General features: G+C 44.1%; 2 protein-coding genes across 2 annotated transcripts in view; one reads left to right on the top strand and one right to left on the bottom strand.

Moving 5' to 3' along the window:
- Positions 1 to 24855, bottom strand: part of AFG2A (AFG2 AAA ATPase homolog A) — a 725380-nt gene that overhangs the window by 475795 nt on the left and 224730 nt on the right. Inside the window, exon 14 of the mRNA XM_069743912.1 lies at positions 10467 to 10590. Coding sequence (XP_069600013.1) covers positions 10467 to 10590 — 124 coding nt within the window. The remainder of the gene's footprint in view (positions 1 to 10466; positions 10591 to 24855) is intronic.
- Positions 11626 to 13549, top strand: LOC138656721 (uncharacterized). Its single transcript, XM_069743916.1, has 2 exons — positions 11626 to 12314; positions 12635 to 13549. Exons 1-2 carry the CDS (start codon positions 11959 to 11961, stop codon positions 13515 to 13517), a joined length of 1239 nt encoding a protein of 412 aa, XP_069600017.1. The 5' UTR covers positions 11626 to 11958; the 3' UTR covers positions 13518 to 13549.

The raw sequence follows: 24855 nt of genomic DNA, 5'->3' as shown, positions 1-24855 counted from the left end.
CACAGGGCCTGAGTTTTGGTTTAGTCTCCCCCCCCACCCAAAAAAAAAAAAGGTGAGATTCAAATTCTCACAAAGTGGATATACTTCAGTTTTGTTAGTTTGTCGTATATCAGCCAGCCACTTTCTGCCACTTACATTGTGTTGTTTATGCACAGGGCCTTAATTTTGGTTCAGTCTCCCCAAAAAAAAAAGAGAGGGAGATTTAAATTCTCAACACGTTTATATACACCTTCTACCTTGTTTGACAGTAGCATATAACGGTTGTTATTTTTTTTAGATTTTTCAAAAAATGAGGAAGTCTGGTGGAAGACCCCATGGGCGGTGGTTGCCAGCTGGTACTGATGGTGGTGGTGCATCTGATGGTAGTGGCAAAAGCACAATAGCACCTAAGGCTGGAGGTCAAATTATTTTGCCCCAACTTCCCCTGCTGACACGTAGCTTGCCTGAAAAATGTCTTGCTTTTGGCCTCCTCTTACTGACTTCTCCAATTCCTCAATTTGCAGCTGCTGAATGTCCACCATAGGCCATTTTTAATACCTCCCTAAATGGGTTGACTCCCCCCACAGGGCCGTGGTCACCACCTGGCGCAAGAACCCGTGCGAGTGAAGTTTGCCTGGACAGGTGCGTGGGCCCACTCTTGGGCGACGGCACTGGCACAGGGTCCCTCATAGTACAATGAAGTGTACTTACCTCTCCCTGCTCCACCGCTGTGACGTATTCCGCGTTTCCTGGGCCCACGAAAATCTTGAGCCAGCCCTACCCCCCCACAACTTTAGCCAAATGACCCCCAGTTTTCAATGCCTAACTATTATTATAAAGTAAATTAAGATTGACAAGCTTAAGTAATAATTGATGTTTTTGGCATTAAAATGGGCACTGTAGGTGTTTTCCTGTCCTCCACTCACTGCCGACTTTGATTCCCATTTGACTTGCATTGGGTTTCGTGTTTCAGTCGGCCCCCGACTTTTCGCAATAATCGGCCGATTTCACTCGACCCGACTTTTGACAAAGTCGGGTTTCGCGAAACCCGACTCGATCCGAAAAAAGTAAAAGATGCTCAACTCTACCAAATATGTAGTTTATACTCAATACCCATCACAAAACAAAATAATACAAAAGGGAGCAAAAAACAGGAATTCTGACTTATTTTTATGGTGATCATATAACTAAGTGACAAGTGAGCTTCATCGTTCGGGTAACTACCGACACAGCGATCTCAAATGTGTGCATGTTTTGCAATAAAGGAGTTAAAGGGGATTTGCTTATTCAGAATTTCCAATATCCCTCAGGCTTTACTCGCCTTCCCAGGTCCATAGGTTAGTGCATCCAGGGTCGCTGAGCGGCGTTGGAAAAAACCACGCCTGCCAGACAACTTCACTGCTTTCAAACAAGCTACAATTGCCTTCAAACTAGCCCTCATTTCTGCTACACAGACCTATTTCACTAACTTTGTATCCTCACTATCCTACAACCCAAAACAACTGTTCAGCACATTTAACTCTCTCCTCCGCCCACCACTGCCACCTCCAACTCTCCTCATCTCTTCTGAGGACGTTGCCACCTACTTCAAAAACACAATCGACCAAACAAGGCAAACCTTTACTGTTCCACCACCCCAAGCACTCCATATACCAGACCTCTGCCCTTCCCCAATAACTTCCCTCTCCAACATCACTGAAGGAGAACTTACTCACCTCCTTTCCAAATCACACCTCACCACTTGTGCACTTGACCCCATCCCTTCACACCTGCTCCCCAACCTCACTAACATGCTCATTCCAGCCCTAACCCATCTCTTCAACCTATCGCTATCTTCTGGTACTTTCCCCTCTGCCTTCAAACATGCCACCATCACACCCATCCTCAAAAAGCTAACCTTGACCCAACTGCTATGCCCAGCTATCGCCCCATATCACTGCTCCCATTTGCTTTAAAACTCCTTGAGCAGAATGTCCATGGTCAACTTTCCTCCCACCTCTCATCTAACACTCTCCTTGACAACCTCCAATCTGGCTTCCGCCCCCACCACTCCACCGAAACTGCTCTGACAAAAATTACTAATGACTTACTCACAGCCAAAGCTAACAGACAGTTCTCCATCCTCCTCCTTCTCGAACTATCCTCTGCTTTCGACACAGTCGACCACCTCCTACTGCTACAGATTCTTTCTTCCCTTGGCATCAAAGGCCTTGCCCTGTCCTGGATTGCCTCATACCTTTCCGACAGCACATTTAGCATTTCCCACTCCCACACTACCTCCTCATCCCGCCCCCTCTCTGTTGGAGTCCCTCAAGGCTCTCTCCTAGGGCCTCTACTTTTTTCCATCTATACCCTTGGCCTAGGACAACGCAAAGTCCCATGGCTTCCAGTACCACCTATATGCAAAAAACACTCAGATCTACCTCTCTGGCTCAGATGTCGCCTCTCTTCTGTCCAGAATCCCGGAGTGTCTGTCAGACATACCCTCCTTCATCAACTCTCGCTTCCTAAAACTCAATATAGACAAAACCGAACTCATCATCTTTCCCCCATCTCGCGTATCCCCCCCAACCTGTTCTATTATAGTAAACTGCATCACGCTCTCTCCCGCACCTGAAATCCGCTGCCTCGGGGTAACTCTCGATTCTGCCCTGTCCTTCAAACTGCACGTCCAAACTCTTGCCACCTCCTGTCGCCTCCAACTCAAAAATATTGCCAGAATCCATCTCTTCTCAGCCCACAATCTACTAAAACTTTTGTGCATGCCCTCATCATCTCCCACCTCGACTACTGCAACACCCTCCTCTGTGGCCTCCCCGCTAACTCCCTTGCACCACTCCAGTCTGTCCTCAACTCTGCTGCTCGGCTAATCCACCTCTCTCCTCGCTACTCCCCTGCTTCACCCCTCTGCATATCCCTCCACTGGCTCCCATTTCCCCAACGAATCCAGTTCAAACTACTAAAGGTACCTTCACACATAACGATATCGTTAACGATATCGTTGCTTTTGGTGACGTTGCAACGATATCGTTAAGGAAATTGCTATGTGTGACAGCGACCAACGATCAGGCCCCTGCTGTGCCATCGTTGGTCGCTGAACAAAGTCCAGAACTTTATTTTGTCGCTGGATCTCCCGTGGACATCGCTGGATCGGCGTGTGTGACACTGATCCAGCGATGTCTTCACTGGTAACCAGGGTAAACATCGGGTAACTAAGCGCAGGGCCGCGCTTAGTAACCCGATGTTTACCCTGGTTACCATCCTAAAAGTAAAAAAAACAAACACTACATACTTACCTACCGCTGTCTGTCCCCGGCGCTGTGCTCTGCACTCCTCCTGCTCTGGCTGTGAGCGTCGGTCAGCCGGAAAGCAGAGCGGTGACGTCACCGCTCTGCTTTCCGGCCGCTGTGCTCACAGCCAGTACAGGAGGAGTGCAGAGAAGCAGAGCGCCGGGGACAGACAGCGTTAGGTAAGTATGTACTGTTTGTTTTTTTTTACTTTTAGGATGGTAACCAGGGTAAACATCGGGTTACTAAGCGCGGCCCTGCGCTTAGTTACCCGATGTTTACCCTGGTTACCGGCATCGTTGGTCGCTGGAGAGCGGTCTGTGTGACAGCTCTCCAGCGACCAAACAGCGACGCTGCAGCGATCCGGATCGTTGTCGGTATCGCTGCAGCATCGCTTAATGTGAAGGGGCCTTAACACTGATCTACAAAGCCATCCACAACCTGTCCCCTCCCTATATCTCTGAACTAATCTCCCACTATCTTCCCTCACGTAATCTTCGATCTTCCCAAGACCTCCTACTCTCCTCCACACTTATTCGTTCCTCACACAACCGCCTCCAAGATTTCTCCCGAATATCCCCCATCCTCTGTAATTCCACGCCTCAACACGTCCGATTATCCACCACCCTCGGATCCTTCAGACGGAACCTGAAAACCCATCTCTTCAGGAAAGCCTACAGCCTGCAATAACCATGTTGCCGCCTCACCAACCGCCCGAGCTGCCCCCACGTCACCGACCACCCAAACTGCCGCCACGTCACCGACCACCCGAGCTTCCGCCACAACCACCTGAGCTGCCGCCTCACCACCACCAGTGCTGCAGCACACCAACCTCCTGTCTCTTCCCCATTATCCTGAAGAATGTAAGTCCGAAAGGACAGGGTCCTCTCCCCTCTGTACCAGTCTGTCACTGTAAATGTGTACTGTTAATGATATATATAACCCTGTATGTAACCCCTTTTCACATGTACAGCACCATGGAATTAATGGTGCTATATAAATCTATATATATAATTGTCTAAGGGTTTTTCCGTCTGTCTGTCTGTCTGTCTTTCTGTCTGTCTGTCCTGGAAATCCCGCGTCTCTGATTGGTCGAGGCCGCCAGGCCTCGACCAATCAGCGACGGGCACAGAATGGCGACGATGATGTCATAAAGGCTGCCTCAACCAATCAGCGACGGGCACAGTCTGCCGGGAATTCGCCTCGACCAATCAGCGACGGGCACAGTATCGACGTAGATGTCATAATGGTTGCCATGGCGACGATGATGTCATGAAGGTTGCCTCGACCAACCAGCGACGGGCACAGTCTGCCGCGAATTCTGGAATCATCATTGTCCATATACTACGGGGACATGCATATTCTAGAATACCCGATGCGTTAGAATCGGGCCACAATCTAGTAAATAATAATAGTGCTACTCCTGGTGTCTGTCACTGTCTGTAGGCCTGATGCCACATCGGTAAGCTCAATGTGCTGGATGGCTATGCCTGTGTAGAAGGTACAACAAGACACTCAGAGTCACTGAGCTCAGACTAGCTGCATTACAGATGACCTGATGTCAACTTTGCAGACATTAACCGGAAGGATTGGTGGAGACTCAGTGTTGGACCAGGAAAGGTTGAGTAAACCACGGCTTTTTAAAACAAATTGCACCTAGGGACAGATGTTGTCTGATGAATAAAAACCCCTTAAAAAACAACAATAAAAGAGGCAAATCCATTACTTTCATTTTATTTTTCTAAACACTTTTTTAATGTACTTTGCTGGTGTGATACACACCTAGCATCACACAGGGACAGGAGATCACACACCTCTTTCCTGTCTACAGTGCAGCATGGCATCTTCTCCAAAGCCCCACTGTCCTCCTGTACAATGGTTATCGAGTTGGAGGTGGGGAATTTAACATGCTCAGCCGGGATCGCAACTACAAATGTGACCCAGACTAGAACTGCCCCTGTAGTAATGACCCAGACCAAGATATCTGGGATTGAAATGAGAGTCGGGAATAACAGCTTTAGCCACCTGCACTGCTCATTGAGCTGGGTTGTAAATTCCACAATGGTAAGATTTTTATCTAATTTTGAAGATGAGAATCTGCACTCTGGGCTGAGATATGGCAATTCGTAGCGAGGCTGTATCTCATACGTACTTGGCTACAGAGTTGCCACCCTGCAAGGATATATGAGATACTTCTTGGCAAGGAAAGAGTTAAAGGTGCTTGTTCACTTTATCTTTATTTTTGACCAGTCCATACTCAAATTGAAAAACAACTTTTTAAGTTGCAGTACTGGAGAAGATTTATGGACAGGTCCGGTCACCTACTCCTCCATAAACTCCTATGTTGTGCAGTCAAAATTACGTCCCCAATCTTGTTATTTAAAATAAAGATAAAACCTTCAACCCACAACACTGGTCTTAACATCTGAGGAAAAGTTATTATCAAATGGGTTTTCCAGCCCATGCTTTGACTCCGACAGTGACATAAACATGCTAAATGCCAACATTGTGCTTGGATGTCAAATGGCTTGCTTATTCGAGTGGTCGTCACGTTCTAAGGTTCCACTGAGAGAATCAGGAAGAGAAGCTAGGTGGCAAGAGACCATAAGTGTGCAAATCGCATATGACCGGTCATGTGATGAGCAGTTAGCACACCCGAATCCTAATAGTGTGTACGTTACAAAGCATTTGCTATTTCCAAGCAGAGGCATGGACCTTCCTGAGCTGGTACTATAAAGTGGGCACAATTTTGCTATAGTGTAGCAATTCTTGATCCTGCACTTACAGTATATCACAAAAGTGAGCACACACCTCACATTTTTGTAAATATTTTATTATATCTTTCCATGGGACAACACTGAAGCAATGACCCTTTGATACAATGTAAAGTAGTCAGTGTACAACTAATATAACAGTGTAAATTTGGTGCGCCCTCTAAAGTCAACTTACAGCTATTAATGTCTAAACCACTGGCAAAAAAGTGAGTACACCCCAAAGTGAAAAAGGCCAAATTAGTAATTTTCCCTCCCCAGTGTCATGTGACTCATTAGCGTTACAAGGCCTCAGGTGTGAATGTGGAGCAGGTGTGCTAAATTTGGTGTTATCGTTCTTACACTCTTTCATACTGGTCACAAAGTTCAACAGGGCTCCTCATGGCAAAGAACGCTCTGAGGATCAGGGAAAAAAAAATCATTGATCTACATAAAGATGGCCTAGGCTATAAGAAATTGCCAACATCCTGAAACTGAGCTGCTGCACAATGGCCAAGGCCATACTGCAGTATAACAGGACAGGTTCCACTTGGAAATGGCCTTGCCTTGGTCAACCAAATAAGTTGAGTGCACGTGTTCAGCGTCAAATACACAGGTTGTCTGTTCAAAATAGATGTATTAGTGCTGCCAGTATTGCTGCAGAGGTTACAGGGGTGGGGGGATCAGCTTGTCAGGGCTCAAACCATATACCGCACACTGCATCAAATTGGTCTGTATGGCTGTCATCCTAGAAGGAAGTCTCTTAAAGTTGAAGCAGAAGAAACCCTGAAAAAAGTTTGCTGAAAACAAGCAGAATAAGAACATGAATTGCTGGAACCATGTCCAGTGGTCTGATGAGACAAAGATAAACTTATTTGGTTCAGATGGTGTCAAGCGTGTGTGGCAGCAACCGGGTGAGGTTGTTCAAAAACAAGTGTGTCTTGACTACACGGAGGCATGGTGGTGGGAGTGTCATGGTTTGGGCTGCATGAGTGCAGTCAGATGTGTGCAGCTACAGTTCATTGAGAGAACCATGAATGCCAACATATACTGTACATACTGAAACAGAGCATGATCCCCTCCCTTTGGAAACTGTAGGTGTGTTTGGGGTTGTTATGTTGGAATACTGCCCTGTGATCCAAAATGAAAGCATCATTGCTAAAGAAACTGAGGGTAACGCTGCTGGACTGTTCAAGCATGTCTTCTGATCTAAAACCTATTGAACATCTGTTGGGCATCCTCAAACAGAAGGTGGAGGAGCGCAAGGTTTCTACCATCCACCAGCTCGGTGATGTCGTCAAGGAGGAGTGGGAGGGGATTCCAGTGGCAACCTGTGAAGCTCTAGTGAACTCCATGCACAAGAGTGTTAAAGAAGTGCTTGGAAATCATGGTAACCACACAAAATATTGACACTTTGGGCACCATTTAGTCATTTTCGCTTGGGAGTGTACTCACTTTTGTTGCCAGCAGTTTAGACATTAATAGCTGTGCGTTGAGTTATTTAGAGGGCACACAAAAATATTTAGAATTGAGAGTCCTCAGTGGTTGATACCTTTTAATGGTTAACTGAAAAGATGGTAACAAACTTCAAGCTTTCGAGACTACTAAAGTATTTTCATCAGGCATAGACTAATACAAAATCCGAAGAAACACATTTATACACAACACAGCACAGAAATAATGCAACAGAAAAGACAAGTAACGTGAAGCAGAACTATCATTATGGGAGAGGGATAAACAGTTATGGCCATAAATATTTGAACAGTTCATAGATAAGGAGTGTGACAGTTTTATTGTCCTCTGGTTGGGGTCTGGTTCTGTGTTTTGTTATGCTCCCACAAGGTTTGAGGAACAAATTCCTTAACTGATGTAAAAAGACATAAATCCATGCAACACATTCATTCGTGCACTGAGTGTGTCAAAGGTTGTCATGAGTTTATACTCCCAGACCCTTTTGTCTCTCTGAGATTTGAAGTTACCTTTGAATACCAGTAATTTCATGTCCATGGTGCTGTGATCAGGGAGACAAAAATGTTTGGCCACAGGTAGATCTATTCTTTTTTCTCTTATTGTGTGGCAATGAGAATCATACCCTGTTCTAAGCTTTTGCCCTGTCTCCACTACATACAGACCCCCAGTTGGACATTTAGTACAAATAATTAAGTACACCACATTAGATGTGATACAGCTGAAAGTACCTGGGATCTTGTAGTCATGATGTGAGTTGGGGATCTTTATCTTGTCCGTGATCATTATAAATGGACAGGTTTTACATTTCTTCTGGTTGCAAGGAAAGGTTCCAGTAGCTGTTGGAGATGACAGATAGCTTCTGACAATGATGCTTCTTAGATTTGGGGGCTGCATAAAATACAGTAGTGGGGTCTGGAAATATGGATTGTAATCGGGCATCTTTTTGTAGTAAAGGTTGTAATTTCCATGCAGCTCTCCTTAGCACTTCCAGATTTGGATTGCAGGTGACTACTAGAGGCACCAGATTATTTTTTTCTTTAGCTTTGTAATGTAGGAGGTGAATCCTTGATATTCTAATTGCTTTTGTAATTTGGTTTTGAATTATTCTTGGATGGTAGCCCTGATTCAAAAAGGTCTTTCTGGGGCGACCAAGCTGTTTGTCTCTATCTATTGGGTTGGAACATATAAGATGGTATCTGATGGCTTGGCTGTAGACAATAGTTTTTTTATGTGTTTTGGATGGAAAATGTCCCTTTTGAGGCATGTTGCACGATCGATTGGCTTCTGATACAAGGATGTCTCTTTCATTATTCTGCAGCTTAATGCTGGTGTCCAAAAAGTTAATTTCTGTACAGGAGTAGTTGAGCGTTAAATTGATTAAACTGTTCATGGAATGTCTTGGCTCAGACTCCATCCAGATGATTAAAATATCATCAATGTAACGGTAGTAGGCCAGAGGCCTGATGGGACATGAGGACAAAAATTCGCTTTCAAGCGGGGCTATGAAAAGATTTGCATACTTTGGAGCCATTTTACTTCTCATTGCTGTACCAGTCTCCTGTAGATATACCGGGTGGGCAATTTATATGGATGCACCTAAATAAAATGGGAATGGTAGGTGATATCAACTTCCTGTTTGTGGCACATTAGTATATGGGAGGGGGAAAACTTTTCAAGAATAAACTCATGAAATAATAAAGTTATCTTAAAAACAAGCACACCAATGTTTTTCTTGTGAAATTCTCAATAAGATTGATGTGTCACATGACCCTCTTCCGATTGGAAAAAATAAAGTTGGATCCAAAATGGGCGACTTCAAAATGGCTGCCATGGTCACCACCCACCTTGAAGAGTTTTCCCCCTCCCATATACTAATGTGCAACAAACAGGAAGTTGATATCACCAACCATTCCCGTTGTATTTATGTGTATCCATATAAATGGCCCACCCTGTATATTATCAAATTCAAAGTAATTGTGGGTGAGGATGAATTTTGTAAGTTTCAACACAGAATCAGCATCAGTCCCTGTGTATTCCATGAAGACTTTCCAGGCATTTAATCCATCCTGGTGTGGGATATTAGAGCAAAAAGATTCAACACCCATGGTGGCCAGGATGGTTCCTTCTGGTAGAGGACCTATTGCTGCTAATTTATTCAATAGATCAATTGTGTCCTGAATGTAAATGGGTGTATCCTTTACCAGTGGGCACACCAAATTTACACACTTATATAAAAGTTATACACTGACTACTTTACATTGTATCAAAGCATCATACCTTTAGTGTTGTCTCATGAAAATATATAATGAAATATTTACAAAAATGTGACGGGTGTACTCACTTTTGTGAGATACAGTATCTATATTGCAGTCTCATCTTAAAATCTATAGGTTTTTCTAACTAAGACTAACTTTATTAGTAAGGTTCGGTGCTAAAACAATCTGTAAACCATTATAATAAGATTAATAATATTGATTCCTTATAAAAAAAAAAAAAAGGATCACACATACAACAGTAACAATTAATTCATACACTTTCATATTAAATAGGAGGCAAAAAGAGAACAACTGTGTTTGGTTACAAACAAATCAAAAGATCTAATCACTCACATTAGGGATTAGAAATAAAAAATCTATATTTAATATCACCAAAACGCATATATATTACATGTCAATTTACAACAAATATTAATAATAACATAGCACCCAGGCATACACATTACTGGGGGGGATAACTACAAGTATGCTAATGCTAAGTATTCTACAGTGATGTGTATAGAGCCAGGGGTCTGCCATTGAACGTGGAGCCCGCTGCCGTGTAGCAGTGATGTATCCTGCTTTCAAGTACTGATGCCATGTCATAGTAGGAGTCAGTGAGTCGACATGGTACCAAGAGTTAGGAGAGCACAGTGCAATATAGCAATATAGCTGTACCTCCCATGTGCTGAAAAGCAGAAGCAAATAGTAAAGTTCAGGCTTACCTTATCTATCAGATCAGGTCGATTTGTAGCTGCCAGTATCACCACATCTTTCAGTTGTTCGATTCCATCCATTTCGGTCAAAAGCTGAGCTAAAACTCGGTCAGCTACATTCCCAGCTCCAGAGCTATGGAAGAAATATATGTCAATACATTTACATTTCAAGTACAAAAACAAAAACATTCATTCAATATTTCTTTAAATGACATGCAAGAATGTGACTGACATGACAGAGACAGGCTGCTATTCCCAATATATGCCTCAAGGACTGTGAGCAACAATGGATCTCCCATTAAAATGGTCCTATACCGTATAGAATTGCACCCTGCTTTTACAAACAGGAAAAGCACAGCCCTTCAATGGATATATACAGACATGGGGCTCGTCTGGGCCGATGGTTGTGGTACTGCAGGGAATATCATATAAATAAATATTTTTGCTTTTCTTTAACCAGATGAAAGCAGAAATCGGCACCCACCGCTGGAATATCCAATATTATTTATTTCCCAAATATACAACAGCTGTTTCGTGCACAATGACACCTCATCTGGCCACTAAAGGGAATCTGACATCACCAGAAACGCTATTTACCTGCAGATATCAGGTTATCAAGCAGACAAATAGGACTAAAAACCCATATAGCCGGCTGATTTGAAGTTCGGCTAACTAGAGTACATTAGGTTTCAATCACAGTGTAACCTTTGTGTAAAGGCAGCCTCTGAGGCACCAGGTCATCACCGCTCAGTATACTGGGAGTACGGGTATAATCATGCCCCCGTATCTCTTGACAGCATGTCTGTAGCTTTAAAGGGGCTGTCAGCACAGAATGACTGTTCAAACCAAGTACTGGAGTTCGGTGCTTCATGGCGGGGCCAATCACTTGATTGCATCTTCTCTTCTACTTGTTTTCTCTCCATATCCACCTCTCTTCTTCTTCTTGTTCTTTGAATAACAGCTATGTCTTTATAGAGCCAGAGATGAGATAGATGGAAAACAAGCAGGTGGGAAGGTACACTAAAATGTTTGGCCAAAATAACGATGCACCAATTGCCTGTACTTGGTTTGAGCAGTCATTTTGTGCTGACACAGTCCCTTTAAATTAAGTGTCCTCATACTGGTGTGCCAGAGCTGGTATGCCACTCTCCACATGGAGAAACCTTAGGCTACTTTCACACTAGCGTTAACTGCAATCCGTCCCAAAAACGTCTTTTTCCCGAAAAAACGGATGCGTCAAAAAACTGCAAAACGTATGCAACGAATACAGCATTTCGACGGATCCGTCGCAAAACCGTCGCAAATCCGATAAACGGTTCCGTTGAAATGCTGGATGCGTTGCATACGTTGCATACGTTTTTTCCATCCGTTGCATACGTTTTTACGACGGATCCGTTTTTAAAATGGGAGGCACCAAAATTTGATTGGCTACTGGAAACTAGGGAAATCTATATACTGACTGTATTTACAGCACATCTTTGAGGGTTTTAGTTTAGTGGCAATGATGGATGGTGTAATTGGGAGGATTTCGAGTTTGGTTACTGAAGTTATATTTGAGACGAATCGCCTGGATATCATAGTGCGGGAGAAGGAGGCGGCAGCAGAAAGACGGATGATGCAACGGAGAAGGCGACGATTCTGGATACATCCAATCAATGAGCTGCGGATGACCAGGGGTGTCCAGTCCACTCTCTATCTGGAGTTGCGGTGCAACCCCCAAAAATTCTTTAGTTATGTACGGATGAGGATGGAACATTTCGATTATTTGGTTGGAAAAATAGAGGATGTCATCCAAAGGCAGGACACAAGGATGAGGCTTGCCATCACACCGGCGGAGCGGCTCATGGTGACACTGCGGTAAGCATTTTTTCTTTATGTCATTGCTCATATTGAATGTGAGTACATGCTGCAGAGAATACTGCGCTGACACATTGCGCCGCATTTACTGTAGCATGTCATTTGTTGGTTTATGTGAGGCCATTCCACTTGTTTTTTTTTCTTGTGTCATTGGTCATATTGAATGTTATTACATGCTGCAGAGAATACTGCGCTGACACATTGCGCCGCATTTACTGTAGCATGTAATTTGTTGGTTTATTTGAGGCCATTCCAATTGTTTTTCTTGGTTGATGGTCTGTGCAATTTTTTTTTACATTTTTTTTTATTTTTCCCTGCAGCTTCCTAGCTACGGGTGAGTCTTTGACTTCACTCCATTTCCAATTCCGGCTGGGGATTTCCACTATTGGCGGAATTGTGAAGGACACATGTCGTGCGATTTGGGACACTTTACAGCTGGAGTATATCCCACAACCAACAATGGAAATCTGGATGAGAAGTTCCGAACAATTTGAGCGAATGTGTAATTTTCCAAATTGTGTTGGTGCTGTGGACGGCAAACACATTAGGATTGCAAAACCGGCAGGAACAGGATCAGAGTACTATAACTATAAAAAATACTTCTCAATTGTACTCATGGCTATTGCTGACGCCAACTGCCGATTCCTTGCTGTGGATATAGGAGCGTATGGCCGGTCCAACGACTCCCAAGTGTTTAAAAACTCTCCGATGGGTCGCTGCCTGTATGGAGATACATACAATTTCCCGCCAGCAAGACCGCTCCCAGGAACCAGTGAACCAGCCTTGCCCTATGTGTGTGTAGGTGATGAAGCCTTTCAACTGTCGCCGCACCTACTGAAACCATACAGCAGCCGTGAATTACACCGCACCAAGCGGGTATTTAATTACCGTCTTACCAGAGCAAGAAGAGTGGTAGAGTGCTCTTTCGGTATTTTGACAGCAAAGTGGAGAGTTCTGCTGACGGCAATAAAACTGGATACAAAAACTGTAGACGATGTTGTCAAGGCATGTGTGGTGCTCCATAATTTTGTTATTTCAAAGGAGCCCGTTACCTTGGATGACGAACAATTGGAGACATCCTTGTGGGATTACCGAAGTGCCTCTGTTCGCTCCACCGGTTCTGTTACTAGGATGAGGGAACAGTTTGCTGAATATTTTTTGTCACCTGTTGGGCGGATTCCATGGCAAGACATAATTGTGTGACTTTTTTTTAATTTTTTTTCCAAAATTTTTTGGTAGCAACTGCCACAAAAAAAAAAAAAAAAAAACAGTGTGTGTGGTTTGCTTGCTAATATAATATAAAACCATTTTGTTAAACCTTGAAAACGTCTGGTGTTTCTTTTCACTTAACCTTTCATATTTACCTTAATTAATGAACACACACACACAGTAGATTGTAAACCAGAATTATGTTTATTTCAAAAAATATATTTTTTGTGGGTAATTTTCCCACACAATTTTTTTTTTGGTAATTTAAAGAACCTTTCTTTTTTTGGCAAAAAAAAACTATGTACAAGTACATTCCAGGTTCACAGGTCCTGGTATTGTTGGGTGGAGTAACTATGGGAGGAGGGGCTGGAAGGTTGGACCACGTCGGTAGGTGGGATTGGGGAAACCCTACCTGTTGCGTCTGTAGTGGAAGGGGGGGGGGAAACAGGAGGCTGACCAGAGGGGTGTTGTGTTGGGGTAGGTGGAAAACTTACTGGGGAAGGAAAGCTGGGCAAAGATGAAGAAAACACGGGTGAATACATTTGGGTTGTGGGCCGGGTTGGGTATTGGTAGTGATGTTGATATTGAGAGTGATGTGGATATTGGGACTGGCGGTGATATTGTGGGGCATGGTGTTGAAATTGGGACTGGGATGTGTGGGGAGGTGTGGGGGTAGATTGGGGTTCGTTAATTACCTTCAGCAGAGCGTTATGGCAGCTATTCATTACCCGCATCTGCTGATCAAAAGAAAGCTTTTCCATGCTCCTGAGCATGGACTGAAAAAAAAGATTGGCTGGAGCTTGACTTACATCTAAATGCAGTCTATCCAAGCGACTGCTGATTTCATGGTGGTTTTCACTCATGCGTGATTGCATCATGCTGAAACCAGCAGTCACTTGTTCTCCCAAAATTTTAAATGAATTTTGGAAGCCTGCATTTAGATGCAAGAACTCAGGAGCATAGCTCCTTTCCTGACCCCTCTGACGCTGCCGCCATGAACCTACCGGTGGTGTAGAGGTGGCAGGGTCAGAGGGGTGGGGTAAAGGGAACGCTATCTGTTGACCATCAGATGCGAGTAAGGAAGGCTGCACTCCACTGGTAGAGGCGGATGAAGTGGAGGGGACAGAGGGGTGAGAGGTGTGGGGCCTACCGACGTGGTCCCCGGTGGCGGACTCAGGAGGGATCGCTTCAGAGGGTGCAGAGGTAGATGCAGGCGCACGGTGGCTGGAGTAGGTGCTGTGAAAGAAAAAAAAATAAGTTAATATATTGATATGAAAAAGGCCGGACTGAAACAAAAGTTTTGTGATTAGACAGGTTCTTACTGTGATGTTGAATACTTACATTCTACTCAGCATGGTTTCCCTCAGGAAGGAGAGGTTCGGGCCATATCTGTACCTCCTCTTCTTCCTTGCTGCTGAGCCACTCGGGGCCTGCATCTCCTCGTTAAACTCCCTCTTAAAGCGATCCCTCAATGACCGCCACCGCTTCCTAACCTTGGTACCTGTGAAGACAGGAATGAAGAAAAAAAAAAAAATATTCGTAAATGCAAGACATTACATTCAGCTCAAAACATCACTGAAAAGTGAATACTTACATAGTTTGCTCTGCTGCTGTGGAAGAAGGTCCTCCCACCTCGCAAAGATGTTCCGGCATACTTCCAACCAGAGCCGACGGGTGACACTGGTATCAGCATGCCTGCGGTCAGCCATGTTCCACAGTGGCTCCCGTTCACGAACCTCCTCGATGAGGGCTTCAATATCGATATCTGAATCGTATTCGGGAGCACACTGTGAAGCCTGTTAGAACAAAAAAAAAAGAAAGAATTAAAAATTAGTAGACTGAAAGCAAAAAATTAACAATTGAAGCCCCACAAAAAACCGACTCACTGATGGCCGACCGCGGCGTCGAGTCCGCCGACTCTGGGAGCGCCTGGGAGAACCTTCATGCTGTGCTGGACGTTCAGCAGCACCAGCAGCAGCAGCAGCAGCAGCAGGAGACTGAAATAAAGGATAAAAAAATTAGCTTTAATGTATGTATATGTTTTCTGTGTTACGTTATATATGAAATTCTGTTTTGTGTACGGTGCAGTGTGATGTGTGAAGCAAGTGTTTCACCACTACTTACACTTGGCTCCTCCTCCACTTCGATGTCTCCACCCGTCTCGGTCCCTTCCGACAGCTCCTCATCGGATTCTGATTCCTGTTTAAACATAATAAATGCATGTAGTGACTCAAAATGATGTAAATTTTTAAAAAAAAAACAAAAAAATTTTTTTTACTTACCGATACCTGCTGTTGCTGTGGAGGAGGGCTGCCGGAAGAGGACATTGTGTGGCTGTGGTCCAGGTGGCTGTGGTCCTGGTAGGTCTGTAAGTTAAAAGACACTTGCAATCTGCTCTACACATTGAAGTAGCAGATTTGGAGTCTTCAAAACTTACTTTTCAGGTTTTCTGGATGTGGGCCAGGTGGCTGTGGTCCAGGTGGCTGTGGTCCAGGTGGCTGTGGTCCAGGTGGCTGTGGTCCAGGTGGCTGTGGTCCTGGTAGGTCTGTAAGTTAAAAGACACTTGCAATCTGCTCTACACATTGAAGTAGCAGATTTGGGGTCTTCAAAACTTACTTTTCAGATTTTCTGGATGTGGGCCAGGTGGCTGTGGTCAAGGTGGCTGTGGTCCAGGTGGCTGTGGTCCAGGTGGCTGTGGTCAAGGTGGCTGTGGTCAAGGTGGCTGTGGTCCAGGTGGCTGTGGTCCAGGTGGCTGTGGTCAAGGTGGCTGTGGTCCAGGTGGCTGTGGTCCAGGTGGCTGTGGTCCAGGTGGCTGTGGTCCTGGTAGGTCTGTAAGTTAAAAGACACTTGCAATCTGCTCTACACATTGAAGTAGCAGATTTGGGGTCTTCAAAACTTACTTTTCAGATTTTCTGGATGTGGGCCAGGTGGCTGTGGTCAAGGTGGCTGTGGTCAAGGTGGCTGTGGTCCAGGTGGCTGTGGTCCAGGTGGCTGTGGTCAAGGTGGCTGTGGTCCAGGTGGCTGTGGTCCAGGTGGCTGTGGTCAAGGTGGCTGTGGTCAAGGTGGCTGTGGTCAAGGTGGCTGTGGTCCAGGTGGCTGTGGTCCAGGTGGCTGTGGTCCTGGTAGGTCTGTAAGTTAAAAGACACTTGCAATCTGCTCTACACATTGAAGTAGCAGATTTGGGGTCTTCAAAACTTACTTTTCAGATTTTCTGGATGTGGGCCAGGTGGCTGTGGTCCAGGTGGCTTATGCCGGTCAGTGTGGTCCCTACTCTATCTGCAATATAATAAGTATAATGGATTGAAAGTTAGACCAAAGCAGAAATAGGTAATGTTTACCACTAAACACCATGTTAAAATGAGAAAAATATGTGAACACCCAAACCCAAAAACTGGTGCACGTTATACCATTCTTTTCCATGTCCCAAAAACAAAAAAAGGTAAACTGTGAGACACCTTTAAAAATATTTTTATGTTTTAAAAAAAAAACAATTACCTCCCCGAAATAAAATTTCAAAGGATAACCTTTATTAAAAAATGACCACTCAAACAACTCTGTATTGCATGTGTAACCATTGGTACATACACCTGATTTAAATTTACCTTTAAGAAATTATACTACGGACAATTTTTTAAGAAACATTTTATTAATATATAATTTTTTTCTTTTTTTTTTTTTTTAAATCACAATGGAGCAGAAATGCTCTTTATTTTAAAATACAAGTACATCGAATGGGAATGGTTAAGTAAATTTAAAAAAAAAAAAATATAACCTCAAGCTGCAGACCATTAGACTTTGCAATAATACATCCATTTTAATAAACAAAAAAAAAAAAAAGGTGCACAAAACACTATACTAAAGGTACTGTCACACTAGACGATATCGCTAGCGATCTGTGACGTTGCAGCGTCCTCACTAGCGATATCGTCCAGTGTGACACGCAGCAGCGATCAGGCCCCTGCTGTGATGTCGCTGGTCGGGGAATAAAGTCCAGAACTTTATTTGGTCGCTGGACTCCCCGCAGACATCGCTGAATCGGCGTGTGTGACACCGATTCAGCGATGTCTTTGCTGGTAACCAGGGTAAACATCGGGTAACTAAGCGCAGGGCGGCGCTTAGTAACCCGATGTTTACCCTGGTTACCAGCGTAAAAAAACAAACAGTACATACTTACATTCAGCTGTCTGTCCCCTGCCGTCTGGTTCCTGCACTGACTGCTGGCCGGAAAGTGAAAGTGAAAGCACAGCACAGCGGTGAGTCACACAGCGATGACTCACCGCTGTGGCTGTGCTCTGCTTTCACTTTACGGCCAGCATTCAGTGCAGTAACCAGACGGCAGGGGACAGACAGCTGAATGTAAGTATGTACTGTTTGTTTTTTTACGCTGGTAACCAGGGTAAACATCGGGTTACTAAGCGCGGCCCTGCGCTTAGTTACCCGATGTTTACCCTGGTTTACCGGGGACCTCTGGATCGTTGGTCGCTGGAGAGCGGTCTTTGTGACAGCTCTCCAGCGACCAAACAGCGACGCTGCAGCGATCCGGATCGTTGTCGGTATCGCTGCAGCGTCGCTAAGTGTGACGGTACCTTAAAGGTACCGTCACAATGAACGATATCGCTAGCAAACCGTGACGTTGCAGCGTCCTGGTTAGCGATATCGTTCAGTTTGACACACAGCGGCGATCAGAATCCTGCTGTGATGTCATTGGTCGCTGCAGAAAGTCCAGAACTTTATTTCGTTGCTGGACTTTATGTAGACATCGCTGAATCGCCGTGTGTGACGCCAATTAAGCGATTTGTTCACTGGTAACTAGGGTAAACATCAGGTTACTAAGCGCGGCTCTGCACTTATTAACCCGATGTTTACCCTGGTTAACAGTGTAAAAGTAAGAAAAAACACAAACACTTCATACTTATGTTCCGCTGTCTGTCCCTCGGCGTTCTGCTTCTCTGCCCTGTATAAGCACAGCGGCCGGAAAGCAGAGTGGTGACGTCACCGCTCTGCTCTGCTTTACGGCTGGCTGGCGCTCACAATGCAGAGAAGCACAGCACGGGGACAGACAGCGGATATTTTTTTTTTTACCTTTTTTTTTTTTTACTTTTACACTGGTAACCATGGTAAACATCGGGTTACTAAGCGCGGCTATGCACTTAGTAACCCCATGTTTACCCTGGTTACTGGCATCGTTGGTTGCTGGAGAGCTGTCTGTGTAACAGCTCTCCAGCGACCAAACAGCGACGCTGCAGTGATCCGGATTATTGTCGGTATTGCTGCAGCGTCACTCAGTGTGACGGTACCTTAATTAGTAAATACATCAAAAATCAATATTAACCAATATGGCATTGACAAATGCACATGCAACCAACAAGACGCACACAAACATACCTGCAAGCCGAGTCATAACGCAAGCATAACACATGAACAGTCGCAATATTGACGAAGGCATAATAAGGTGCAGGCACGTGAACACATACATACAAAAGCACACAGCAGTACAAAAATAAACACACACACCCACACACACACACACACACGGCCATCAGTCCTCCGGCTGGAGCTTGATATCTTCACAGTGGCAGGCCTCACGGTGGATCTGGACTGTAGCATGGCAATGGCTGTTGCAGGATGACGGCAGGCCTCAGGTTGGATTCAGGTTTTATAAGCTCTTGCTATAGTCAGTACGTCATACACAAATGCGCACACACACACACACACACAAATGGCAATATACTCACACTGTTGTAGTGTGTCTGGTCCTTGCTGCCAGGCTGGGCTCTTGGTGTCCGGCTGGGCTCTTGGTGTCCGGCAGGGCTCTTGGGGTCCAGGCTGGGCTCTTGGGGTCCGGCTGGGCTCTTGGTGTCCGGCAGGGCTCTTGGGGTCCAGGCTGGGCTCTTGGGGTCCGGCTGGGCTCTTGGTGTCCAGGCTGTGCTCTTGGTGTCCGGCAGGGCTCTTGGTGTCCGGCAGGGCTCTTGGGGTCCAGGCTGGGCTCTTGGGGTCCGGCTGGGCTCTTGGTGTCCAGGCTGGGCTCTTGGTGTCCGGCTGGCTGGAGGCTTCTTCTTCTCTCTGAGTCTTGCTGGCATATGTGGGGGTTGAAGGCCCAGACCAGGTTTATATAGATTTGGGGATGTCTGGCCATTTAGATAAAAACACCTGTTTCTGAGCATGCTCAGTAGAAAAAAACGTATTGCAGCGCTGCATTGCGTCGTACGACGTGTCTCGACGCATCCGTCGCTCATAGACTTTCATTCTAGCAAAAGACGCATGCCGACGAATGCGCCGAGACACGTTTTATTGGCGGAGACAAAAAACGTTACAATCTTCTTTTTTCCAGACGACGTGTCGCCTCTTTTCGACGCATCCGTCGAAAGACGTATACCGACGAATGCAAATCCGTCGCAATACGTCGCCAATACAAGTCTATGGGGAAAAAACGTATGCAGCAAAATATTTTGCTGCATACGTTTTTTCTGCAAAACGACGCATTTTAACGTATTGCAGTTAACGCTAGTGTGAAAGTAGCCTTACCCATCTTTTCAGTTAGCCATTAAAAGGTATCAACCACTGAGGACTCTCAATTCTAAATATTTGTCTATCTACTGGCTAACACGGTACCAAGATATATATTTCTTTCCCTTAGATTCCAGCATTAGCCTCTCACCTAGCCACACCAGATCTCACACTTTGTACTGATGAGGGGCAGCACTTGGAAACACCGTGTTTACAAATGGAGATTTTGATTTGGCATTTAATCTAAGTGATATTTCAAGGCTCGTTTAAAGGGTTGATAATGACATGTAGGATCTCTACTTCCAATACGTGGCACCAGAGTTCAAGTCCTCGTCCTCTCTGCATATTTAATGTTCCAGAGGAGCATACAAGGCATTTAAGTCTCCTCATACTGGTGTGCCAGACCTGGCATGTCACTCTCCACAAGGAGAAACTTGCCCTTTAGATCTCTTTAAATAAAAGCATACCACCCACTTGAAACTACTTAAGAGAACTTCATTTGCATATTTTATTACAATAATAATTAAAAACACAACAATCCCCACAGGTGGTATAAATGCATATTTCACTTAACCAAAAGTCAAAAATAGAAAACACTAAGTTTCCCAGCCTCTTCAGATGCTCTGCTTGTCATGAGTTTTCATGAAGTCACAGTTATACCTCGCAGGTTTTCTGCACACAAAAATCTAGCAGAAAAACACACTATTGAGTCTACATCATTTTTGCCTTTATTGCAAATTTTGCACTAAAAAATGCAAAACGCTCATTCGGCAAGTGAAATAATTATTTATACAGTGCAAAAACTCATCACTCGCGTGTACATCATCCTGCTAAGAGCTATGGCAGCCTAAAGCGGCTATTAACCACCTCCGATCAGCAAGTTACCCGATTGGCAATCATTCGGTTCTGCCTGTCGGTACATGTAGACGGACCCTAAGGAGACGGAGGTCATTTTTTAATTGCAACAAATATTAAATCTCAACATTACATGTTTTCGGTGGCGTACCCAAACATTTTTTAGATTAAATTGTGTTATTTCTATCTTTCTACCTTCTGGCAACCAACAGCCACCAGAGTGTACAATATTTAGATGAACAATGGAAAACGAGTCTGATTCTCATCAGTAAAAAATAGACGATTTTCCATCGGAGTCAGTTTTGTCTCCATGTAAAAGGTTTTGGCTATGTAATCTGAGGACAGCATGAGGTAGGTGATAAAACAGATTTCAATGATGTGTCACATGTCAGGCTGTGTGCCGTTACTTACACTGAAGGTTTTATCATTATCATGATTATCATTGTCCAGAATATAGCCGTACTAGTCCAACTCCGCCTTCTCCTGTGATAAGCAGCTCACTGTCTGTAGACTATGTAAATACAGAGCCTGGTGTGGGTGGGGTTAGCTTTCTCAGCTCTGCTGCATTGCTAAATCTTCAAATGTGCCAGAATCGCTGTGCCCAGTGAACTAAATGAAACATCACTGGATTCAGAGTCTCTTTGCCTACATCATGCTGCTCTCAGATCAGCTAACAAAAACCTGGTGACAGGTTTCCTTCAACTTACTGACTCTGTAGAGACTTGTGTGAATACTGGGCCAACATAGTCCATGTGAAAAATTGCACATTTAAAAATGACTTCAATAGCTCAGTGTTCAGTCCGAGGGCTGCCTGTTCTAATTTGGATAGGACTCATATGTGACTCTTGAATGTGTGAACAGGCCATTAGTGAATACTGTTCTATTTCCCTGACTCCGACCCCACAGCACGGCCTCACACTACGGAGCATGTACATAAAGTGCAGCACAGATTCATCTCACCTTATGAAAAACACAGCACTTAACTACTGGACCCAATTTATCATATATTTCAGGAGTCGGTCCATTTTATACCGATTGTACAACTCCGACTCCACAGCCCTGTTATACTTTGAACTTACTATTAATATTGGGACATATTTATCGGCTTTATCCAAGTTTAAGACAGGGACAACATAGAATAGGCAGTATTAAATTAAACCAGATTAATCATAACGGTTTTTAAATTAACCATTTGATAAATTAAGCTACTTTGTGCCAGGGTTAGTTCTTATGATTGCCATTGGTCCCAACAGGTCTTTATTTTGTTTGCTGTAACGATCACGTGCCGCACATTCACATGACTGCTGCATCCAATCCCCAACCTCAGCAGTCTCATGCTGTTCCTTAAGGAATCACTGCTTAACAAAGTATTGACATATTCATCAATGGCGAAGCTAGTCACCCGATCTTAAAGTGAAGCGATCATCAGAAAATGACCTGTTTAAATCAGATTATTTTGTTACATTAATAAAAATAAATTGAAAAATTTTAAAAAACTAAATTAACTGTGTAAATTTTCACAGTGGCCACCGATGCTTTTTTTAGCTTAGCTTCATATTGAATGTCTTTTCAGACAAGAGTTCTCAGCAAGGCTCCTTATTAGCACAGGTAGGATTACATTGAACCCCTTTAGGTGAAATCACCGCTAACCCTTCTCCCCTTCCCTTGAAAAGGCAGGGACTGGGTGTGACCATTATGGCCAATGTTTGGGTGGTTTGCCAAAACTAAAGACCGAAATAACAACAATACATCATTTTCTGATTATGGATTTTCATTGGACAGGTTTTTCACTAGCCAAAGAGAAATCAGAGGAGAAAGACATATGCATTAAATGATCGCGGCACAGTATCTTAAGGGAGAAGAAAAAAAAAGAGTAGTTAGTGATGTCCATATATCAAATTATTAAAAATATTGCTAATATGCATAGTTATATCAATTTGTTTACTTCCTTTTGAACTTGAGGAACTATGTAAAAAATTGGCTGTAATAATGCACTAACGCTCAAACGGGCTTTCCAAAGCAAACATACCGATGACCTAACTTTAAAGGCATTGTCCTCTAGTCAGACAACCCCTTCTGAACCCCTATGTTTCACCCCAATAAAATAATAACACTTAGTCCAGGGTCACACGAGCATATAAATAGGAAGAGTGCCATCACATTTTTTATTGGACCAATGTTATTCAATGGGGAACTGCTGATGACCGATTTTTTTTCATTTACAGAATTTGTCAGTGAAGAATTGCAGCATGCGGTGATTTCACACTGAAATCGAATGCCACTCACCCATTCAAGTTTATAGGTGTGTGGAAAACATTTGACAGCAATCGGATGACATCTGAGTGCAGTCCAATTTCTGCACAATGGAAAAGAAGGAGAAATTTCATTTTTCAAATGCATCATTAACTAGAAATAAACAGTACATGGTTTCATTGGATTAGCAACAGTGATTGCATGACATAATGTCACACAATCCCTGGGAATGCCATTGCCAACACCGCTGGAACAGCGCAGGCACCAGAGGGGAGTATAGGTATTATAGACGTTCCATAGAAAGCTGTGCCATATAGAACGCTCTGCACCGTTCATTATGGCCCCATAGATGCTCCATATAAAGCTGTGCCACATATAATGCTCTGCACCATTCATTATGGCCCCATAGATGCTCCATATAAAACTGTGCCATATAGAATGTTCTGCACCGTTTATATGGAGCATCTATGGGGACATAATGAAGCTGTGCCATATAAAATGCTCTGCACCGTTCATTATGGCCCCATAGATGCTCAATATAAAACTGTGCCATATAGAATGCTCTGCACCATTCATTATGGCATAGAATGCTGCTGCTGCAATAAAAAAAAAAAAAATCACATACTCGCCTCTCTTGCTCAGGACGCCGGAGCTTTCAATATTTACCTGCTCCTCGAGCGACTCTGTCTCCAGCACTGACGCTCAGCAGAGGGTGCGCACTGACTACGTCACCGCGCCCTCTAACCTGAGCGTCACTGCCAGAGGACGCTGGAGACGGAGCCGCACCGGAGCGAGGAACAGGTTAATATCGCACATCGCTCCCCTCCCCGTATACTTACCTGCACCTGGCGCGGTCCCTGCAGTCCCTGCTTCTTCCAGCGCTGCATCTTCTTCCTGTATTGAGCGGTCACAGTTACCGCTCATTTTCAGTCATGAATATGCGGCTCCACCCCTATGGGGTACCATGTGACCGCTCAATACAGGAAGAAGATGCAGCGCTGGAAGGAGCAGGGACTGCAGGGACCGCGCCGGGAGTAGGCAAGTATAACTAGACAGCCCCCGCTCCCCCTCCCCTGCCGACCCCCGGGTATGACTCGAGTATAAGCCGAGAGGGGGACATTCAGCCCAAAAAAATGGGCTGAAAATCTCAGCTTATACACGAGTATATACGGTAATTAAGTGTATTATCTTAAATTCTTTAAATTAAAGCTGAAAGCCTACGTTTTAGTCACTTGTTGAAGGTTTCGTTTTTTAATTCATTGTCCTAGTGTACACATGTTAATAAATACTATTTCATTGTCCAAATACTTCTGGACCTGACTGTAGAATGGGTGTACTAACAAAGAATGCAGAAAATGATTTTTAGAGAGATCCACCATTAGAAGTTACCGTAAATGATATCATTGTGATTGATGAAAGACAGTAGGGCACATTTATTTATACCGCGTTAAATTTAGACAGCTTAAAATAAGATTAGATGCGACAAATTTCTGCTAGTGGCTTACTTTGGATGATACATTTGACTACACTTATACTATGTCTTGGTCAATTGACGTTGGAATAATTTTTTTGCAGGTTAATAGCTGTATCAGTCGTGACAGGTTCCCAGTAAGCTACACCCATTCCCAATAAGTCACACCACCTTTCCTCCAAGTCAAGACACTTATTTTTTTTCTTTTTAGAGAGGTGGGAAAAGTTTGAAAAAGATCATAAATCT

Source organism: Ranitomeya imitator, chromosome 1 (assembly GCF_032444005.1).
Source record: "Ranitomeya imitator isolate aRanImi1 chromosome 1, aRanImi1.pri, whole genome shotgun sequence".
NCBI lineage: Eukaryota > Metazoa > Chordata > Amphibia > Anura > Dendrobatidae > Ranitomeya > Ranitomeya imitator.
This window is presented reverse-complemented; position numbering and strand designations above follow the sequence as displayed.

Excerpts from the sequence above, each read along its gene's own strand:
- LOC138656721 (XM_069743916.1), top strand. The coding sequence starts at position 11,959 with ATGATGGATGGTGTAATTGGGAGGATTTCGAGTTTGGTTACTGAAGTT. Across the intron at positions 12,315-12,634 it reads CGGCTCATGGTGACACTGCG|CTTCCTAGCTACGGGTGAGT; the intron begins GTAAGCATTTTT and ends TTTTCCCTGCAG.